Source organism: Lithobates pipiens, unplaced genomic scaffold (assembly GCF_037356315.1).
Source record: "Lithobates pipiens isolate NorthernLeopardFrog02 unplaced genomic scaffold, aLitPip1_a1.2 Scaffold_18, whole genome shotgun sequence".
Taxonomy (NCBI): domain Eukaryota; kingdom Metazoa; phylum Chordata; class Amphibia; order Anura; family Ranidae; genus Lithobates; species Lithobates pipiens.
In genome coordinates this window covers 605,379,627-605,403,384 of record NW_027507758.1, presented here as the reverse complement: position 1 = coordinate 605,403,384, position 23,758 = coordinate 605,379,627, and the positions used below count along the sequence as shown (strand labels likewise).

The 23,758-nt window shown below is 43.9% G+C and overlaps 1 protein-coding gene across 6 annotated transcripts in view; it reads right to left on the bottom strand.

Annotated features, from left to right (window-relative positions):
* The window catches only part of MSRA (methionine sulfoxide reductase A), a 468,843-nt gene that overhangs the window by 186,987 nt on the left and 258,098 nt on the right, over positions 1-23,758 (bottom strand). For all 6 annotated transcript variants that reach the window (XM_077489272.1, XM_077489270.1, XM_077489273.1 and 3 more), the window contains one exon: positions 16,865-16,984. In XM_077489272.1, coding sequence (XP_077345398.1) covers positions 16,865-16,984 — 120 coding nt within the window. The remainder of the gene's footprint in view (positions 1-16,864; positions 16,985-23,758) is intronic.

Here is a 23,758-nt window from a genome sequence, read left to right as displayed (position 1 = left end):
TGCTGAGGAAATGTTAATAAATATCCCCATTGAAAGCAAGCAAGTGACATTTTGCATATAGCCGCTGGCTCTCAATACCAGCTTGTCTTATAAAGCCATAGTTCCAGTTGATGATCCGTAACCAATCAAAGTGGCTTACAAATCATGTAAACACTATGTCAGCTCTGACATAATGGTCATTTGCAGGCTGGCTCTCAATCCCAGCTGTCACTGAAAGCTGGGGTCTCTTTTTGTTTAGGGGTCTCAAACAGGCGGCCCTCCAGCCAACTACAAGTCCCATGAGGCATTGCAAGGCTGACAGTTACAAGCATGACTCCCACAGGCAGAGGCATGATGGGACTTGTTGTTTCGTAACAGCTGGAGGGCCGCCTGTTTGAGACCCCTGATTTTGTTGATCGTTAACCAATCAAGAGTGGTTCTTGATCATGTGACCACTGACATATTGGTCACATACAGGAACCCCCTAAACACCTGCAATCTGTTTAGTAATGTTCCCTGGCAGGATGCCCTGTGCTGAGGGGATGTTCATAAAGATGCCCATTGAAAAAGCAAGCAGGTGGCACTTTGCACAGCTGCTGTCTCTCAATGCCAGCTGTCATATAAAGCTATGGTTCCTGTTGATGATCAGTAACAAATCACAGTGGTTTCCTAACCATGTGAACACTATGTCATCTCTGACATAATGGTCACATGCAGTCTGGCTCTCAATTCCGGTTATTACTGAAAGTTGGCATAGCTCCCAACTGTCCCTGATTTTGAAGGACTGTCCCTGATTCAGAACACAGTCCCTCTGTCCCACTTTCCTCCTCATTTGTCCCTTATTTTGGTCTGATCAATACAGTTGTAATAAAAATGCACTTTTTTTTTTTAAAGTGTTTCCCAGTGCTAAACCTTTCATCCAATTTCTAAATTCTGATTATTGTTAACCAATCAGAGTGGTTCTTCATCATATGACCACTGACATAATGGTCACATGCAGTGGGCTGGCTTTTGGGAGGAGTCATGCAAATATCAACATGTCTTGATGGGTAAATGTTAGTCTGGGGGAGTGGGCGTTCCTAGACAGGCAACATTTGCATAGGTAACACCCACACGTGATGGTGAGCCTCTATGATTGACAGAACTGAAATTCAACGGGTAGAAGGGGTGGACCAGGGATAGAGCGGGGAAGGGTTAAAGCCTCTGTCAGGAATTTATTGCTTTCTGTGTCCATATCAGGACAGTAAGGGGTCTATTTATAAAACATTTGTTGGATGAATGTCAAACATATTCCTGCATGCTGGACAAATTTAGGCTCTATTTTCTCTAACAGAGTATGCCCTATGATAGTTTGCGCCATCTAGTGGCCAAAATGTGGTATATTATTTAATTGAGTTAAAGCTATACCACATTTTGGCCACTAGATGGAGCTGATGATCACTATGATTACTCTATTAGAGAAATTACAGCCAAAATTCATGCAGCATGCATGAATATTTTTGGCATTCAAACATTTAATTAAAAAAATCCCCTTAGTGATGGACAATTCCTCGTGGCACCCTGCAGTGGGACGAAGGTCGGACATCAAAGCCCGGCACTTACCCCATCTAGGTAGCGGGCAGGCAGCGTGTCCTATGGCAACGAGCGGCAGTTTTCATCCTCCTTCCTCCTGTGGATCATGGCGTGCATCTCCCTCCCTCCCTCATTCTAGGCATCCAATAGGATCGCCTGTCCTTTCAGCCAATCGGTAACACCTCCCCCCATTGGAATCCATGCATCTGGAGCCCTGTATGTAGGAGCCGAGTGCATGGATTGGGGGGGCACTCTGCCCTAGTGGACTGGCCACCACTGACAAGGACAGAGAAAAAAAAACACATTTCTTTTGGAATAGGGAAGTGGTAAAACTTCTGACGATATTTTAATTTCCATTTGGTCCTGCCTGTCATTGAGATAACCACATCCCTTATTTCTTGTACTGGTATCACAGGACAGGAAGTGAGGGATAATGTCCCTAATGGGGTCACTGACAGAAATGAAAGAGCAAGCAGCAATTTTGACTCTTCCCCTCTATATACAAAAAAATCCAAACAATTTGTTTGGAGTTGGACTTTAAAGTGATCTCCAGCCAGGCCGGTATCAGTAGGGTGGGGGTGTGAGAGGAAGAAGCAGCAAAAGGAGCCAATCAGTCCATGACTTGCGGAGAGCGTTGAGCTCATCAATGTGCTGCTTATCCTTTTATTGTCCAATCACAGGCTGGGATCAGGTCCCGGATAACCTGAGCTCAGAGGAAATGGGTTCAAGGATGTTGGCCGACAGACTGAAGACATCTTGACGCAGAAACATGTGCCGTGGGGGAAAGCTGATATTGCAGCAAAAGCTGATTTTGTTATTTTGTCTGTAATGCCACATACGCACGATCGGAATTATGGTCGGAAAAAGGTCTGATGGTTTTCCCAACGGAATTACACTCAAGCTGTCTTGCCTACAGTCACACCAAATTCCGACCGTCAAGAACGCGGTGACGTACAACACGTACGACGGGACTAGAAAGAGGAAGTTCAATAGCCAGTAGCCAATAGCTTCCGTCTCGTAGCTGAATCTGAGCATGTGTGAGTATTTGCGTGGCGGAATTGCATACACACAATCAAAATTTCCGATAGAAAGTTTTTCCGTCGGGAAAATTGAGAACATGCTCTCAAAATTTTGCTGGCGGGAATTCGGCCAGCTAAATTCTGATGGAACCTACACACGGTCAAATTTTCCAGATGAAAAGCTCTCATCTGTCTTTTGTTGGCCGAAATTCCGTTCGTATATATGCGGCATTAGTAGGAGGTTTTGTTTTAGCGTGTCCTTTTTGGCTGGAGCTCTGCTTTAAGGCATGCTCAGCAGTGCTTAAGGCATTGTAAAATGACATGCAATACAACTGAGAGGCTGCAGGGACAATTAAAGATTACTTAAGGAAAACCTATAATCAGGCTATAAACATTAAAGTATATAAAAATTCTTAACAAAGCCTATGTGAGCATTTAAATAAGCCCTCACTGACCTCTGTAGCTGCTTTTTTTTTGGAATAATTCATCTTCATAAGTTCACAACAGAGCTTCCAAAGCCTTCATTCACACTGGGAGCACTTTTTGTGTGTTGTCATGATTCGCACATAAGGCAGCCTATTCATTTCAAGAAGCTTACACCCCTTTTTAACTGTGTTTTTCGGCACTTGTTTTTTTGGTGTGCGAAAGCACGCGTTTTCCTTTCCGCGTTTGGGGTACCATTAATCAATCATGAACGGCAACACATGTAGGTAACTTTTTTTTTGTGGGCGTTCACACACTACTATAGTAGTCTGTTGCACTCGGTTTCGGAACAGCTTACACCACCTGCTGTTTGTTTGCATCAGAAGGCTGGCAAGCTGCTAAGTCTCCACTGCCAGAGTAAGCAAGACACTGGGATTTGCTGGCACTTTCAGGTTTCTAGTAGATTGCCAGCAACACAACCAATCAGATTGTAGAGATGACTTTAAAGTGCTAGGCAACACGCTACTTGGCATTTGAGCAACAAAGTGCTAAACCAAGCCCTCTCTGTGCCTCCAGGGCCTCCTTTGTTCTCTTACTTCCAGTGGCTGTGACTCCTGTGCCTCCAGAGACCCCCTACACGCCTGTGTCTCGAAATATCACTTTAATAACATACCTCCAGAGACTTCTGTACCTCCACTGACTTTGTGACCCCTGTCAACTCCCTTGATCTGAACTGCCGCTAATGACCCCTGCAACCCTGTGCCTCCATTGACCCCTGCACACCTGTGCTTCCAGAGACCCTTGCACTCCTGTGCCTCGAGATACCGCTTTAATAACATAACTCCAGAGACTCGTGTACCTTCACTGACTTTGTGACCCCTGTGAATTCCCTTGATCTGAATTGATTCCAATGACCCATGCACCTCTGTGCCTCCAGAGACCCCTGAACCCCTGTGCTTTCAGAGACCCCTGCCTCTACACTACTGTGCTTCCAGAGACTGCACACTAACATACCTCCAGAGACCTTTATTGAAAAAACCTAGTCCACACACCAACAGTTAGTGCAGCTTAGTCATAGCTGTAGGGCCACTGACCCCAATCTATCTTTTATCTACCCCATATGCTACTAGAGCTTGTGCTTTCAATCATAACCCACTTCTCCTCTTCATGTGTGTGAAAGTTCTTGAGGACCACATCTGACCACAATCTAGATTAAATACAATTGGTCAGGTGACCAGTGATTTACGTGTATAAAAGATAGAATGGGGTTAATGGTCCTACAGCTATGACTAAGCGCCACTAACTGTGCGAAACGCGTCACTATTCATCTGTACTTGTGCCTCTGTTGGTGTATGGACTAAGTTTTATTAATAAAGCCATTATATCGGAGTGCGGCTGTCCTACTTTTTTTTCTTGTCATCGTCTTTATTGAGCCAGCACCTTCATCTCCTCAAACACAAGGATGGTGTGAACACGGGGCTATCACCTGGAGCTGTAATCTCTTTGAACCTCCAGAGACCTCCTGTAACTCCAGAGACTCTATGATCCCTGTGAATTTCCATGATCTAAAGTGTTTACAGTGACCCCTGAACCCCTGTGCCTCCAGAGACTGCTTTACTAATGTACCTACGGAGACTTTGTGACCCCTGTAAACTCCAGTGATTTTAAAGGTCTCTAAAGACCCCTGAACTCCTGTGCCCCCAAAGACCCCTGCAATCCTTTGTCTACAAAGACTCCTGCTGTCCTGTACCCCCACAGACCACAACACTAACATACCTCCAGAGACTCCTGCAATCCTGTATCTTCAGAGACCCTGTGACCCGTGTGGATTCCCATGATCTTAAGTGTCTCCAGAGGCCCCTGCCACTCCTGTGCCTCCAGAGGCCCCTGCACTCCTTTGACTCCAGAGACCCCTGCACTCCTTTGACTCCAGAGACCCCTGCACTCCTTTGACTCCAGAGACCCCTGCACTCCTTTGTCTCCAGAGACCCCTGCACTCTTGTACTTCCACAGACCGTAACACCAACATACCTCCAGAAACTCCTGCAATCCTGTACCTTAAGAGACCCCGTGCTCCAAGTGGACTCCCATGATCTTAAATGCCTCCAGTGGCCCCTGCACTACCAAAGACTCTGTAACCCCTGTAAACTCCTGTGATCTTAAGTGTCTCCAGTGACCCGTGAACTCCTATGCCTCCAGTGGCCCCTGCATTCTTGTGCTTCCAGCGCCATCTACAGTAATGTACCTCCAGAAACACCTGTACTCCAGTTCCTTCAGAGACTCTATGATCCCAGTGAATTCCCATGATCTTAAGTGTCTACAGTGACCCCTGAATTCCTGTGCTTCCAGAGATCCCTGCACTCCTGTGCCTCCAGACACTGTGACCCCTGTGAACTCCCATGATCGTAAGTGTTTCTAACGACCCCTGCACTCCTGTGCCTCCTGAGACCCCTGTGCCTCCATAGTACCCTGCCCTCATTTGTCTTCAGAAACCCCTGCGCTCCTGTACCTCCACAGACTGCAACCCTAACATACCTCCAGAGACTCCTGCAATCCTTTACCTTCAGAGATTCTGAGACCCTTGTGGATCCCCATGATCTTACATGTCTCCAATGACCTTGCATTCCTGTGCCTTCAGAGATCTCCTGCACTCCTGTGCTTCCAGAGACCATTCTACTGTGAATTTACGTGATATTAAGTATCTCCAGTACCCCTGAACTCCTATGCCTCCAGTGGCCCATGCACTCCTGTGCCTCCAGAGATGTCTACACTAACGTGCTTCTAGAAGCCCCTGTACCTCCAGAAATGCTGTGACCCCCTGCAAACTCCTGTAATCTTAAGTGTCTCCAGTGACCCCTGAAATCCTATGCCTCCAAAGACCATTCCATTTCACTAACATCCCTCCAAAGACTTTGTGACCCCTGTGAATTGTTGTGATCCTTAATGTCTCCAGTGATCCTTGCACTCCTGTGTTTCTAAAGACCTCTGCACCCCTGTGTCCCCAGAGACCAATACAGTAATGTACCTCTAGAGACCCCTGCACTCATCCCAGTGAATTCCCATGATCTTAAGTGTCTCCAGTGACCCCTGTACCTCCAGAAATCTCTGCACTCCTATGCCTCTAGAGACCCCTGCACTCTTGTGCTTCTAGAGACCCCTGCACTCATGTGGCTCCAGAGACCCTTGCATTCCTGTGCCTCCAGAGGCTGCTTTACTAACGTACCTCCAGCATCCCCTGTACTCTTGTACCTCCAGAGATTCCGTCACCCCAGGGAACTCTCATGATCTTAAGTGTCTCCAGTCACTCCTGCACTCCTTTGACTCCAGAATCTCCTTTACTCCTGTGCCTTTGGAGACCTCTGTACCCCTCTACCGACAGAGACTCTGCGACCCATGTGAACTCTTGTGATCTTCAGGATCTCCAGTAATCCCAGTTTTCAGTGACTTTGTTTTCAGCCACCTGTGTCTTCTGCAATCCCTGTGTCTCCAGTGACTTGTGTCTTTTGAGACTCTTGTGTCTCCAATGACCCCTGCGCCTTGGGGTGTCCAGGTACTTTTGTGTCTCCAGTGACCCATGCACTTTGGGGTGTCCAGGTACTCTTTTGTCTCCAGTGACCCATGCAATTTGGGGTGTCCAGGTACTTTTGTGTCTCCAGTGACCCATGCACTTTGGGGTGTCCAGGTACTCTTATGTCTCCAGTGACCCATGCAATTTGGGGTGTCCAGGTACTTTTGTGTCTCTAGTGACCTCTGTGCTTTGGAGTGTTCAGGTACTCTTGTGTCTCCAGTGACCCCTGCACTTTGGGGTGTCAAGGTACTTTTGTGTCTCCGGTGACCTTTGCGCTTTAGGGTCTCCAGGTACTTTTGTGTCTCCGGTAACCCCTGCACTTTGGGGTCTCCAGGTGCTCTTGTGTCTCCTGTTACCCCTGCCCTCCTGTGCCTCCACATACTGCTACACTAACATACCTCCAACGACTCTGTGACCCCTGTGAATTCCCATAATCTTCAGTGTCTCCAGTGACCCCTGCACTCTTGTGTTTGTTTCTAGAGACCCTTGCACTCCTGTGCTTCCAGAGACCCCTGCACTTCTGTGCCTCCAGAGGCTGCTTTATTAATGCACCTCCAGAGACCCTTGTACTCTTGTACCTCCAGAGACTCTGTGACCCCGGGGAACTCTCGTGAAACGAAGTGTGCCTCCAGAAACCCTCCTTTGTCACCCAGTAACTCCAGACCATCCTGTGTCATCCTGATTCCTGCATGACCCTAGCACCTTTGTGACATCTACATCTCAATGCAACCCCATTGAGATGTCATGGCCAGATATCCAGACCTCTGGCCATGACATTTGTTATGAACTTTTAGGATACATTTCTCCCCAGCATCTGCAGGTCAATGAGCTGCATGTAAATGATTGTCTAGGCATAGTGCTCCTGCATCTTATGCTAGAAAAGGGAGGAGGACCATTAGAAATGAGCATCCTACAATAACGTGATTTTGGAACGAGTGGGGTTTTGGGGTTAAAAGGGGAGATTTCCTTTACTAGGTTATTTACTGGTTCAAGAGGAATCTCAATCCCCACTTGCAGCTAACAAATCCAACTCATCATTCATAATAAACGTTTCCTCAAACCATGGCAAATCTGGGGACTTTTGCACGTGCCGCTTAAGTATCAAACAATGCTTATGAATATTTGAAAAAGCTGCTAATAAAAAGCACAGCTGCTGAATATTAACACAGCAGACGCGATAATTTATAGCTCCTGGCTCTGGGGGATTCGGTTACATGGCGTTAAAGCGTGAAGCGCAATGGAGACAAACTCCATACTTTTGCTGAACATAGAGATAAAACACAATTACAGGGAGAATTTTCAATGCCGCAATAAACATGTTTTTATGTTACTGAGAATTTGATGCACCATTCACCAAACCCGCAAGAGATCGCATTTCCTTAATTGTCGTTTTTTGGGATATGCTTATTTATTTATATTCCCAGCAAAATTCAGTATGAACGCCGAGGATCAACAGCATGAACACACAACAATTTATAAACCCAGGCTTAAATGTTATAAATTAACTGCCCTATTCAACACTTTTGGGATAAACCGAAACACCAAAATCAGGTCTTCTCATCGAAAAATGAGTAACTACCCATAAAAGTGGAGCTGTGTTGATAAAAAAAAGTGTCCAAGCAGGCAGGATACTAAAGCTAATGTACACGCTAAGGGACTACTCAACACCTTTGGGATAAAATGGAACACCAACTGCAAGTCAGGTCTTCTCATCCAACATTAGTACCTGACCTTACAAATGGTCTTTTGGCTAAATCGGCACAAATTCCCACAGGCACACTCCACAATCTTGTTGGAAGCCTTGCCAGATAAGTGAAGGATGTTATAGCCACAAAGGAAGGCCAACTGCATGTCATTGCTCATGGTTTTGGAAGGGGGTGTCCAACAGGCTCATATACACTATATTGTCAAAAGTATTGGCACGCCTGCTTTTACACGCACATGAACTTTATCCTAGTCTTAGTCCGTAGGGTTCAAGATTGAGTTGGCCTACTCTTTGCAGCTATAAAAGCTTTAACTCTTCTGAGAAGGCTGTCCACAAGGTTTAGGAGTGTGCCTATGGGAATGTTTGACCATTCTTCCAGAAGCGCATTTGTGAGGTCAGGCACTGATGTGGGACAAGAAGGCATGGCTTACAGTCTCCACTCAAATTCATCCCAAAGGTGTTCAGTCGGGTTGAGGTCAGTAGTACTCTGTGCAGGCCAGTCAAGTTCCTCCACCCCAAATTCGCTCATCCATGTCTTTATGGACCTTGCTATGCACACTGGTGCGCAGTCATGTTGAAACAGGAAGGGGCCATCCCCAAACTGTTCCCATAGAGTTGGAAGCATGAAATTGTCCAAAATGTCTTGGTATGTTGACTTCTTAAGAGGTCCTTCATTAAGGGGCCAAGCCCAACCCCTGAAAAACAACCCAACACCATAACCCCCCCCCTTCACTAAATTATTTCACTATTAAAATATAAAGGAATAAACATAGAAATAAACTTTACCAAAGCTTATCCCTTGACAGAAGCATGTCAGAAACATTGGCAAATTCTCAACTGAACCAGCTTCATGGAAATCACCCCGTCTATATCCCATGCTTCTCAATGTATTGAAACATGGATGTGGGCTGGACTTTAGTCCTTGGCCAAGCAACCCTGGGGGGATGTTTCCATTTCAGCCCACGTGATGTTTCATGTTCTGAAGTGACCAGGATCCAATGGGCCCTGGACAGTTCCGATGGCTGGGTTACGGATAGGATTTCCAACACCAACGCATCTGTCCAATCATGGCAGTACTAATTACTGCCTGCCTGCCGCAATCGGGAACCATATAATGGTTTTGTTTGTTTCTCCGGGATTCTACATACGCTACAAATACAGATTTACATGTACACGTAGCCCAAAATGTGTTTGATCAGAAGGAATTATTTTTATCTTTCTGCAACTATTTTAGCTTTTATGAGGAATAAAATAGATTCCTCTGATCTGTTCATATCAATCAAAGCCTGCAGACATTCTGTGGCCTTCTCATGCCCCCCTGTTGCTTCTTGTATCCAGAAAGACCAGTAGTCTTCTTTGAGACATCAAAAAGATGGCAATCTATGTTTTACGCGGATGGGATACTTTATTGGCATCTAGGTGTCAACTCTATCCTAGAAGCTGGCACTGTCCTTTTCAAATGCTAATGGAAGAACATGTGTGTATGACTGATTAATAAATATTGTATCTTTAATAACACAGAATTATACTATACAGAAGTATACTAACTATATCTACAATTATACTACTTCTACAGGTCACATCACATCTCAGCTACTGGCAAAACTAATCTACTCTAAAGCCCCGTACACACGACCGGACTTTTCAACATCCAAAGTCTGACGGAATGATTCCGGCAGACTATTCGATCGTGTGTGGGCTGCAACGGACTTTTGATTCGCAAAAGTCTGACAGACTTTAGAAATGGAACATGCTTCAAAATTTTCCGCCAGAACTCTGCCGGACCCAGAAATCCACTCGTGTGTGTGCTAGTCTGACGGACTAAAACCGATGCTAGGGCAGCTATTGGCTACTGGCTATGAACTTCCTTATTCTAGTCCAGTCATACGTCATCACGTTCGAATCCGTCGGACTTTGGTGTGATTGTGTGTGGCCAAGTCCGTTCATTCGGAAAGTCCGTCAGAACTCTGTCAGAACTCCGTCAGAACTCCGTCGAAAGTCTGCCGGACTTAAGTCCTGTCAAGTGTATGCGGCATTACATTTATGTTACATCCACGTTCATGTTTATGTTACAACTGGTGTCCCTATAACCTCTCACACAGAGGTAAATCCTGACATTAACATAACCCCTTAATGTAACCGCTAACTTCAAAATATCTCAACATAACTCTTATATGTAAGCCCTAACCTCAACATAACTTCTAAATGTAAACCCTAATCTCTACATAACCCCTAAATGTAGACCCTAGCCTCAACATAAATCCTTACCGGTAACCTTAATCTCAGCATAGCCCCTCAATGTAAACCCTTACCGTATCACCCACATGTAAATCCTAACATAACCCCTACGTTGAAAACACTAACCTCAACAAAATGCCCTAATGTAACCCCTAAAAATAAACCCCAACCTCAACATAAATTCTTAATGCAAAGCATAATCTCAACATAACTCCCAAATATAAACTCTAAGCCCTTGTACACACGGTCAGAGATTCCGTCGGAATGTTTCCTATCGGAGCGTTTTGTCGGATATTCCGACTGTGTGTGGTCTGCATCGGACTGTTTCCGTCGAAATATCCGTCGGACCAACTTTTCCAACTTGCCGGAAATATTTTCCGACAAAATGCTCCGATCGGACATACTCCGATCATGTGTAGCCTACTCCGACGGACAAGGTGCCACGCATGCTCAGATCAAATTCCTAGACCAAAGCTATTGGCTACTAGCCTGAACGTAGTCCCATCGTAACGAAATAACGTCATCACGTTATGTATAATCGGATTTTCCGACAACTTAGTCCGACCGTGTGTATGCAACATCACTTCCGGACTACTTACGGAATTAATCCGTCGGAATTACTCCGACGGATTTGGTTGTCAGAATCTCAGACCGTGTGTACAAGGGCTTACTTCAGCATAACTCCTCAACATAAACCCTAATCTTAACATAACCCCTCAATATAAACCTTAACGTAATCCCAGACCTCAACATAATCCTTAAACTAAAACCCTAACTTCAACATAAGCCCTAAAATGTAAAAAGTACTGTAAAACCATACCTAACACTCTAATGTAAATCTTAACATAACCCCTAAAGGGAGACCTTAACCTCAACATAATGCCTTAATGTAAACCTTGACCTAAAAAAAAAGGCCTTAATGTAACCTCTAAAATCAACATAACTGCTAAATGCACACATTAACCTCAACATAACCTTTAAATGTAAACCCTAACCTCAACATAAAACCTTAATGCAAACCTTAGGCTCAACATAACTCCCAAATATAAACTCTAACCTCAGCATAACTCCTACACATAAACCTTAACCTCAACATAATCCCTTGTAACCTCTGATCTCAAAATAATCCTTAAATGACAGAAATTACACTTAGTGCTCTGGATTGAAACAAGTACACACTATAGAGGAATACGCTTTGTTCATATTTCATGTCTGAGGTTTACAGACACTTTAATGTGAACCTCAACATACCCCCCTAAATGAAAACCTTAACCTCAACATAACCCCCATAAATGAAAATCCTAGCCTCAACATAACTCCTAACTGTAAACCCTAACCTCAACATAGCCCCTAAATGAAAACCCTAACCTCACAATAACTCCTAAATGTAAACCCTAACCTCAACATAACCCCTAAATATAAAACCTAATCTCAACATAACCCCTAAAATGTTAAATGGAGCACCAAAAAAATTTGTTAGATGTATAGAAAAAAGAGAGGGTACCTGCGTCCTAACAATATTGTATAAGGAGATTTGAGTTGAGGCTACAATGGACTTTTATGGTGCCATACAAATGCTTGGGATACACAAAATAGATATAAACGTTGAATTCAACTTTTATATCTATTTTGTGTATCCCAAGCATTTGTATGGTACCATAAAAGTCCACTGTAGCCTCAACTCAAATCTTTTTACACAATAACCTCTAAAATGTAAACCCCAACCTCAGCATAACCCCTAAAATGTAAACCCCAACCTGAATATAACCCCTAAAGAAAACTCTAACCTCAACATAACCCCTACAGAAAACTCTAACCTCAACATAACCCATAAAGAAAACTCTAACCTCAACATAACCCCTAAATATAAACCCTAACCTCAACATAACTCCTAAATGAAAACCCTAACCTCTCACATAACCCCTAAATATATACCCTAACCTCAACATAACTCCTAAATGAAAACCCTAACCTCAACGTAACCCCTAAATGTACATGCTAACCTCAGCATAACCCCTAAATGTAAACCTCAACCCTCAACATAACTCCTAAATGTAAACCCTAACCTCAACATAACCCCTAAATAAAAACCCTAAGCTAAACATAACCCCCAAATATAAGCCCTAACCTCAACATAAACCATAAATGTAAACCCTAACCTCAACATAACCCATAAATGAAAACCCTAACTTCATTATAACCACTTAATGAAAACTCTAACCTCAACATAACCCCTAAACGTAAACCTTAACCTCAACGTAACCCCAAAATGAAAATCCTAACCTCAACATAAACCTTAAATATAAACCCCAACCTCAACATAATACCTAAATGTAAACCCTAAGCTCAACATAACCCCTACATGTAAACCCTAACCTCAATATATCCCCTAAATGTAAACCCTAACCTCAACATAACCCCTAAATGAAAACCCTAACCTCAAAATGACCGTTAAACCTGAATCCAGACTTCAAATAAAAGCCAACTAGATATTGGAGAAATATGGCACTGCATTTGTTGACCTTCTAAAAATTACTAGTGGCCCAGATGTCATGCTGACCCTCCTGTTTCAATATTCTCTGTTACTTTTGCTCAGGCATTGGCCATATGTTTGCCTGCCTGCACTCCAAAATCCTCCACATCAGCAGTCACCAACTGACCCATGCCATTGCTTTGGTCACATGATCAGATTTGTTGCCCAACCTCATAACAGCAGATTACAGCATTGCAGAGATGACTGCAGTAAGGTGCTTCCAATGAAGAGCTATACTGGGAATCTGCTGATGGTAAGTAATTAGGTGATCAGTAATGCATGTCTTGCATTTTCACATGATCTGTAGTGTCAAATGACCAAGGGCAAAAATTGCATTGGGGCTCGCTAAAGAAGTTCATTATTGGAGGATCTTCTGGAAGAACATCTGGGTTGGTACTATCTACATTTGTGTTTTGGCTTATGTCTTCAGTTTGTAATGCATTTTTGGTGTATGTAAAATGTAGTGCTGTGATTTTGAATGGAATGTGGCATTCCCATGATTACAGGATAAGTATGCATTTTTTGCTACTATGGTGTTGGTAGCTGGACCAACTGCACCGTGGCAACACATGACGCTGGTCCAGGCAGGTGGCATTCAGAGCTGCCCCCAGCATTCAAGAGAGGATTGAAGGCTGCTCCGCCTCCTGCTTTCTGTTGCACTACTGGAGCCACAAGATAGGGCTCTTATGTGAAGAGGACTGTGTGATTTGGAGGACATGTGATAGGGGGACTATGTAACTCTTTGATTCCCATGTGATAGGGGAACCAATATGATGTTAGGACTCTGTGATGGGAGGACCTGTCATAGGAATACTCAGATATTATAGGGGCTCTCTTGTATAGGGTTGATTCTGATGTGATGAGGAACTTTGATGTGATGGAGGCGCCTGACATGAAGGGAAACTCTGACATGAAGGGGGACTTTGACATGAAGGGGGGCCTCTGATATGATGGGGGGGGCCCTGGTGTGATGAGAACCTGTGATTTATTGAAAGGACTCTGATGTGATGGGGAACTTGGATGTGATGGAGGCCTCTGTTATGAAGGGGGAACTCTGACATGAAGGGACATTCTGATGGTGGGACCTCTGATGTCATGGGGCACTTTGATGTCATGGGGGCCTCTGACATATAGGGGCTTCTGATGTGAAGATAATTAAATTAAGGTGGTTGTGTGCATCATCCCAGGAACAGGTTCCACATTGATTTATGCTTTTTACATTTTGGACTGAGGTGCTCTGAGATCGTTTATAATTTTAAAGGGTGCCGCCACTGAACAAAGGTTGAGAAACGCTGCTCTAAACTATTCTCATTAATGCCGGAACACCTTCTTCTTGTGGCTCTCTCGGCGCCGAGTTGCCATGGAAATGCGGAGTAACATGTTGCTTTTAATTGTACACTCAAACACTTGGAATGGCTGCGGTCTGTATACAGTCCCCTCTGATCATTAACCCTTCAGCTCCAAAATAAAAAAATTGTATCAGGACTCTTCAGTGAAGGGTATGCAACCTCAGCAATATGGTCCATTGCATTACAAAGGCATTGAAGACGCCAACAGTCATAGGCATGACTCCCAGAGGTAGAGGCATGTTGGGATTTGTAGTTTCTTCACAGCTGGAGTGCCCAAGTTGTCTAACTCTGACTTAGAGCCAGTACTCTCTGGTATCCAAGTACCAGCTGTTTATACCAGAAAGCATGGGAAGGAATACGTTGATAGCCATGAGGGTTCAGCAAATAAAATTTCCTGTGACTGTACAAGACATGCTCCATATTTATCATACTATGGGATTATGGTAGGCAAACCCAGTCAAGAGCATCCTATAGCTTCATCCTCCTGCAGGAGAATCATAAGAACAATAGGCTTTACTTTTACAATAAAACAAAGGGGTCTTCAATTGTGGAGAAAGATCAGGACCTTTGTTACGTTGAAAGTGAACAGTAAAATCACAACACAGGACCTGCATCCTTAAACCCCCCCCGGATGCAAGGTTCATGACAGGAGCAAGGTACTCTTGGTCTACCAAGGCCGGAGCTCCTTAGGGACCTATTGAAACTGATCTTTTAAGTTCTTGTAAAGGGTTCTCCTGAAGAGACCCCCAGCTGGGGAAAGGAAAAGGACCTAAGGGTCACAAATCCTTTCCACAACATAAGGTGGTCCTTGCTCCTTAGGGACCTGTTGAAGCTGGTCCTCCATGTTTTTGGTAAGGGTTCTCTCGAAGGGTTCTCTCAAGAGAACCCCAGTTGGGGAAAGGAAAAATACCACAGGATCAAATATCCTTTCTCCGACATCAGATGGCCTAGACATTAGGTAGACCCTGCTCCTTATGGACTTGTTAAACCTGGTTCTCCAAATTCTTGGTAAGGACTTTCCTGAAGAGAGACCCCCCCCCCCAGCTGGGGAAAGGAAATAGACTAGAGGTCACAGATCCTTTCCCCGACATCAGGTGGCCTAGACATCTGGTGGACCCTGCTCCATAGGGACCTGTTGAAGCTGGTCCTCCATGTTTTTGGTAAGGGTTCTCTCGAAGAGAGAACCCCAGTTGGGGAAAGGAAAAATACCAGAGGATCAGAGATCCTTTCTCTGACATCAGATGGCCTAGACATCAGGTAGACCCTGCTCCTTACGGACTTGTTGAACCTGGTTCTCCAAATTCTTGGTAAGGACTCTCCTGAAGAGAGACCCCCCCAGCTGGGGAAAGGAAATAGACTAGAGGTCACAGATCCTTTCCCCGACATCAGGTGGCCTAGACATCTGATGGACCCTGCTCCATAGGGACCTGTTGAAGCTGGTCCTCCAATTTCTTGGTAAGGGTTCCCATGAAAAGAGACCCCAGTTGGGGAAAGGAAAAAGACTCGAGGGCCACAGATCCTTTCCCTGACATTAGGTAGCCTAGACAGATTTACTGGACTTGATTGAGAGCTGTGTCTAAAATTTAGATCTAAACCTGATTGTTCCAGCTTTGTGTTCATCAACTATTGGGCTGAAGGGGAGAGCAAGACCCATTTGTAAACAAAATGAAAAGTGTGTCAGCGCTGCAATAATAAAAATTATATATATATATATATATATAACAAAATAACTACTGACTGTACAATATGTGTGTAATAATTGCATATAATAAAAAGTCAAAAAAGTAAAGCAGAAAAAATGTATTCAACTGAAAAAAAAAACCATATATGATGTTTCTTCAAAGAACCTCCTTATCCAGAGTGCTCCCACCACCACATGCAATGCTTGCTCACCTCCTTTACACGACCCTACAAGGGGTCAAACACGCCTTGCACTTTGTGCCAACACTCCCTCCAAAGGACTGCTGTCTGCCAAGTGTAGAAATCCCTTATTAATTAAGGTTTTAAGGTTTGAAGCAGCAGAGTGGAAGGAACCTATGCCAGTCATAGATCTATGCCTTGAGCAAGTAAAGACTACTGAGGATCCTTTGGAGGGAGTGCTGGCACAAAGTGCAAGGCGTGTTTGACCCCTTGTAGGGTGGTGTAAAGGAGGTGAGCGAGCATTGCATGTGGTGGTGGGAGGACTCTGAATAAGGAGGTTCTTTGAAGAAACATCACATGCGTTTTTTTCACATAAGTTGAAGAGTTGAAGACATTTTTTCTGCTTTACGGTTTGTTTATTATATGATTACATGCAATTATTACACAAATATTGCACACTCAGTAGTTATTTTGTTTTATATATATATAAATTTTAGGTTTTTCATTATTTGTTTAATTATCCAACTATTTCTGCATATTAGCGCGCCGCTATTTTAATTCACGACCCATTTGCATGTTGCCATTGAATAAATGTGAGACAATGGTGAAGGCAGATACCTGAGCAAACTTCCTGATAGCTGGGATTGGGGGTGTGGCCACCAGCGAAGCCAACTTGAGTGGAGAAGACACCCTTCTGTTTCCAGAACTTCCTCTCTGCGCCCCAGAAACAGCCCATACCTGAAAGAATAAATACAAGGATACATTGAGACGTGCATCACTCAGCTGGAACATTGTATAAACAGGCAATAGGAGTTCCTTTTCATTTAACCAACATCTGCAAGAAAATAGTCCATATAAGACCATCGGGCTGGGGGGTTCATGAGAGGAGCACTGAGGCGGGGTGCTGGGATGTTTTCAGGAAGGTCTGTAAGCACCCTGCTGGCCCTTGGGGCACTTTTCCTTCCAATGACAAAAGACACTATTCCTCCCACTGACACCAACATTGGGACACTATTCCTCCCACTGACACCAACATTGGGACACTATTCCTCCCACTGACACCAACATTGGGACACTATTCCTCACACTGACACCAACATTGTGACACTATTCCTCCCACTGACACCAACATTGGGACACTATTCCTCCCACTGACACCAACATTGTGACACTATTCCTCCCACTGACACCAACATTGTGACACTATTCCTCCCACTGACACCAACATTGGGACACTATTCCTCCCACTGACACCAACATTGGGACACTATTCCTCCCACTGACACCAACATTGGGACACTATTCCTCCCACTGACACCAACATTGGGACACTATTCCTCCCACTGACACCAACATTGGGACACTATTCCTCCCACTGACACCAACATTGGGACACGGTAAAAAGAGAGGGTTGGGACTTTGACGAAGCATGCGATTTTGGAAGCAAAAAGCAGAAGAGCAACAAAAACCAAATAGTGTAAATTTATTAACTATAGATTAAATGTATAGCATACGGCACAGAGATACACATTGTATAATCCATAATCCATCATAAGTAGTAAATATATTAAAGTATTGCACATCAAAAACATTGATCCCACAGCTCATACATCAAAAGCATTAACTTCATGTATAGGCATATTGCACATAGTAAGAATTAAGTAAAAACATTCCAGAGTCTAGTAAAACTGCATGTTTAAATGTAATTTGTAGTGTTTAAAGCTCTACGCGTTTCGTGGCTACATTGCCACTCATCAGGAGCTGATATATGATGAATATCTGTGGGACGAGAAATGGTGTGCCAACAATTAGTCAGGTTTGTATAATAAATAAGAAAAAATGGGGGAAAAGGGACAATGTATCCAAATCGAGTACCCATACTTACGGGTCAAGGAATGGCGAGAGGCGCAACCACGGGCAACGGAGGTAGCCGGGAGTGTCAACCGATACGGGAGCTGAGGCAGACAGAGCGTGCGGTATCGCGATGAGGCAGTGTACCATGGATATAAACCAAAAGTGATCATCACCCTAGGATGAATGATTGGATTGGATCCTAGGGTGATGATCACTTTTGGTTTATATCCATGGTACACTGCCTCATCGCGATAGCGCACGCTCTGTCTGCCTCAGCTCCCGTATCGGTTGACACTCCCGGCTACCTCCGTTGCCCATGTTTGCGCCTCTCGCCATTCCTTGACCCGTAAGCATGGGTACTCGATTTGGATACATTGTCCCTTTTCCCCCATTTTTTCTTATTTATTATACAAACCTGACTAATTGTTGGCACACCATTTCTCGTCCCACAGATATTCATCATATATCAGCTCCTGATGACTGGCAATGTAGCCACGAAACGCGTAGAGCTTTAAACACTACAAATTACATTTAAACATGCAGTTTTACTAGACTCTGGAATGTTTTTACTTAATTCTTACTATGTGCAATATGCCTATACATGAAGTTAATGCTTTTGATGTATGAGCTGTGGGATCAATGTTTTTGATGTGCAATACTTTAATTTACTACTTATGATGGATCATGAATTATACAATGTGTATCTCTGTGCCCTATGCTATACATTTAATCTATAGTTAATAAATTTACACTATTTGGTTTTTGTTGCTCTTCTGCTTTTTGCTTCCAAAATCGCATGCTTCGTCAAAGTCCCAACCCTCTCTTTTTACCGTGTCAATAGGGATGGAGGTTATTTGGCCTCATTTAAAGTCCCAACATTTTTCTTTTAGTCTACATTGGGACACTATTCCTCCCACTGACACCAACATTGGGACACTGTTCCTCCCACTGACACCAACATTGGGACACTATTCCTCCCACTGACACCAACATTGGGACACTATTCCTCCCACTGACACCAACATTGGGACACTGTTCCTCCCACTGACACCAACATTGGGACACTATTCCTCCCACTGACACCAACATTGGGACACTATTCCTCCCACTGACACCAACATTGGGACACTATTCCTCCCACTGACACTAACACTGGGACACTATTCCTCCTACTGACACCAACATTGGGACACTATTACTCCCACTGATATTCCTCCCACTGACACCAACATTGGGACACTATTACTCCCATTGATATTTCTCCCACTGACACCAACATCGGGACACTATTTCTCCCACTGACACCAACATTGGGACACTATTCCTCCCACTGACACTAACACTGGGACACTATTCCTCCCACTGACACTAACACTGGGACACTATTCCTCCTACTGACACCAACATTGGGACACTATTACTCCCACTGATATTCCTCCCACTGACACCAACATCGGGACAGTGTTCCTCCCACAGACACCAACAATGGCGCAAAATTCCTGCTACTGACATCAACAATGGGGCACTATTTCTCCCATTGAAGTCAACGATGGGGCCCTAATCCGCAAACTGACACCAACGATGGGGCACTATTCCGAAAACTGACACCAACGATGGGGCACTATTCCTCCCGCTGACACCAACATTGGGACATTATGGGGGCTATTTACGAAAGGTAAATCCACTTTGCACTGCAAGTGCACTTGGAAGTGCAGTCGCCCTAAATCTAAGGGGTAGATCTGAAATGAGGGGAAGCTCTGCTGATTTTATCATCCAATCATGTGCAAGCTAAAATGCTGTTTTCTATTTTCTTTGCACGTTCCAACAGATCTACAGCGACTTTACTTCCAAGTGCACTTGTAGTGCAAAGTGGATTTGCCTTTAGTAAATAACCCCCTATTCCTCCTACTGACACCAACATTGGGACATTGTTCCTCCCACAGACCCCAACAATGGGGCAAAATTCCTGCTACTGATATCAACAATGGGGGCACTATTTCTCCCATTGAAGTCAACGATGGGGCACTATTCCGCAAACTGACACCAACAATGGGGCACTTTTCCTTCTATTGACACCAATGATGGGGCACTATTCTTAACACCAAAGATGCATTGTTTACTCCCACTGATGCCAAGACAATTTCTACTCCCAATGGTCCCAGTCCGGTCCCCCTAAAGTCTGGAGGACAGTAAACTGGCTATGGGGAACATAAGTAGTAATTATATTTCCTTATCTCATGCTCCTGCCGGCTGCATCAAGGATCCCCTGAAATGTATTCATTTTGCCATCAGTCACTGGCGTTCTTATCCATTGGAGAGAGGAGAAGAGTTCTGACTGCTGGAGGAGTGAGGGATGAGATAGCAAGGGGGCTCACGAATATTTGTAAAATATATGATGTGGTCCTGGTACTGAAACGTTTGAAGACCCCTGCCCTAAGGGGAGCACCTGGAACAAAAGTTTAGATCACTTAAAGGTCTTTTTGAAGCGTTTATTGGTTAGGAGAATAAAAAAAAAATCCAACGTGTTTCGGGGAAGAAACGCCTGCTTCTTCAGGGCTTGAGTGGTAAATGTTATTAGAATCACTGTGGAATGCATTAGAGAACTAAGATTTCCTTGAGCCTGTTCATTCATTTAACCACTTCCCTATCCACCCATAGTCATATGACGCCCAGAGATGGGATCTCCCATCCTGGGTGGGCGTCATATGACGTCCTCCCATTCCCGGCTGCCTAGGCGGCTCGTGCGCGCACCGGCGGTGTCGCTTGGGACCCGGTGCGCTTCCCCAGCGGCCGCGATGTCCGCCGGGCACCCGCGATTGCCTGGGAACACAGCAGGACCATGGATCTGTGTATGTAAACACACAGATCCACGTCCTGTCAGAGGAGAAGAGACCGATGGTGTATTCCCAGTATAGAGGAACACCGATCGGTCTCCTTCCCTTGTGAGTCCCCTCCCCCCACAGTTAGAATCACTCCCATTGGGAACATATTAACCCCTGCAGCGCCCCCTGGTGTTAACCCCTTTCCTGCCAGTCACATTTACACAGTAATCAATGCAATTTTATAGCACCAATCGCTGTGTAAATGTGAATGGTCCCAAAAATGTGTCAAAAGTGTCCGATATGTCCGTCACAATGTCGCAGTCACGAAAAAAAAATCACAGATCGCCGCCATTACTAGTAAAAAAAAAAATGCCATAAATATATCCCCTATTTTGTAGACGCTGTAACTTTTACGCAAACCAATCAATATACGCTTATTGTGATTTTTTTACCAGAAATATGTAAAAGAATACGTATCGGCCTAAACTGAGGGAAATTTTTTTTTTTTTTAAATGGGATATTTATTATAGCAAAAAGTAAAAAATATTGTGTTTTTTTTTCAAAATTGTCGCTCTTCCTTTTTTTATAGCACAAAAAATAAAAAACGCAGAGGTGATCAAATACCACCAAAAGAAAGCTCTATTTGTGGGAAAAAAAGGATGTCAATTTTGTTTAGGTGCAACGTCGCACGACCGCACAATTGTCAGTTAAAGCGCCGCTGTGCCGAATTGCAAAAACTGCTCAGGTAAGGAAGGGGGTAAAATCGTCCGGGGCTGAAGTGGTTAAAAAACTGACTTTGTTTGGCTCATGAATATTTTTAAAATATATGATGTGGTCCTGGTACTGAAACATTTGAAGACCCCTGCCCTAAGGGGAGCACCTGGCACAAAAGTTTAGATCACTTAAAGGTCTTTTTGAAATGTTTATTGGTTAGGAGAATAAAAAAAAAATCCAACGTGTTTCGGGGAAGAAAAACCTGCTTCTTCAGGGCTTGAGTGGTAAATGTTATTAGAATCACTGTGAAATGCATTAGAGGACTAAGATTTCCTTGAGGCTGTTCATTCATTTAAAAAACTGACTTTGGCTCATGAATATTTGTAAAATATATGATGTGGTCCTTGTACTGAAACGTTTGAAGACCCCTGCCCTAAGGGGAGCACCTGGCACAAACGTTTAGATCACTTAAAGGTCTTTTTGAAACGTTTATTGGTTAGGAGAATAAAAAAAAAAAATCCAACGTGTTTCGGGGAAGAAAAACCTGCTTTTTCAGGGCTTGAGTGGTAAATGTTATTAGAATCACTGTGGAATGCATTAGAGGTCCTGAAACTGAAACGTTTGAAGACCTCTGCCCTACAGAGAGCACCTGGCACAAACGTTTAGATCACTTAAAGGTCTTTTTGAAACGTTTATTGGTTAGGAGAATAAATAAAAATAATCCAACGTGTTTCGGGGAATAAAAACCTGCTTCTTCAGGGCTTGAGTGGTAAATGTTATTAGAATCACGTGGAATGCAATAGAGGACATAGGGTATGGCTAGATAAAGACTAGCATCTCCTAATTGGCACTAAGAACAGCCAACAAAATAGGCATTAAACCTTTGTGGGTACCACCATTTTTTTTTATTTTAGTTTAGCTTTAAAGGAAACATAAGCAAAATAAAACACATTTGATTTTACTGCTTGCATCCCTCCTTGAGAACGCTACTTGAGCTATTGCATATGCCAGGGTTATGCAATTAGTGTACATCCAGCTGTTGCAGAACTACAATTCCCATGAGGCATAGCAAGACTCTGACAGCCACCAGCATGACACACAGAGGCAGAGGCATGATGGGACTTGTAGTTTTGCAACAGCTGGAGGTCCGCTAATTGCATATCCCTGGCATATGCTATCATGCATATCCAATAGCTCCCAACGCTTTGATTTAATAACCTGAAAAAAGCATGTAGACCAAGCGTGTCTACTTCACTGGGTACATGCTTCTTCCAGGTCATTAGGAACAGCACTCTAGCCAGCCAGGGAAAGCCAGACAGTTTGCATTTTCAGAAGAAATACAGAAAAGGTGAAATTCATACTTCTAGAGTAAATATTATAGTAATATTATTATGCAAAACAAATTGGAGTAGACATACAACCGTGGTCAAAAGGTTTTGAGAATGACAAATATTCGTTTTCACAAAGTCTGCTGTCTCAGTGTTTTTAGATCTTTTTGTCAGACTTTACTATGGTACTGTATACTGAAGTATAATTACAAGCATTTCATAGGTGTCAAAGGCTTTTATTGACAATTGCATTAAGTTTATGCAAAGAGTCAATATTTGGCAGTGTTGACCCTTCTTTTTCAGGACCTCTGCAATTCTCCCTGGCATGCTGTCAGTCAACTTCTGGGCCCCATCCTGACTGATGGCAGCCCATTCTTCCATAATCAATGCTTGGAGTTTGCCATCATTTGTGGGGTTTATTTTGCTCACCCGCCTCTTGAGGATTGGCCACAAGTTCTCAATAGGATTAAGGTCTGGGGAGTTTCCTGGCCATAGACCCAAAATGTCAATGTTTTGTTCCCCAAGCCACTTCTTATCACTTTTGCCTTATGGCAAGGTGCTCCATCATGCTGGAAAAGGCATTGTTCCTCACCAAACTGTTCTTGGATGGTTGGGAGAAGTTGCTCTCGGAGGATGTTTTTGTACCATTCTTTATCCATGGCTGTGTTCTTAGGCAAAATTGTGAGTGACGCCTACTCCCTTGGCGGAGCCCCACACATGAATGGTCTTAGGATGCTTTACTGTTGGCATGATACAAGACTGATGGTAGAGATCACCTTTTCTTCTCCAGACAA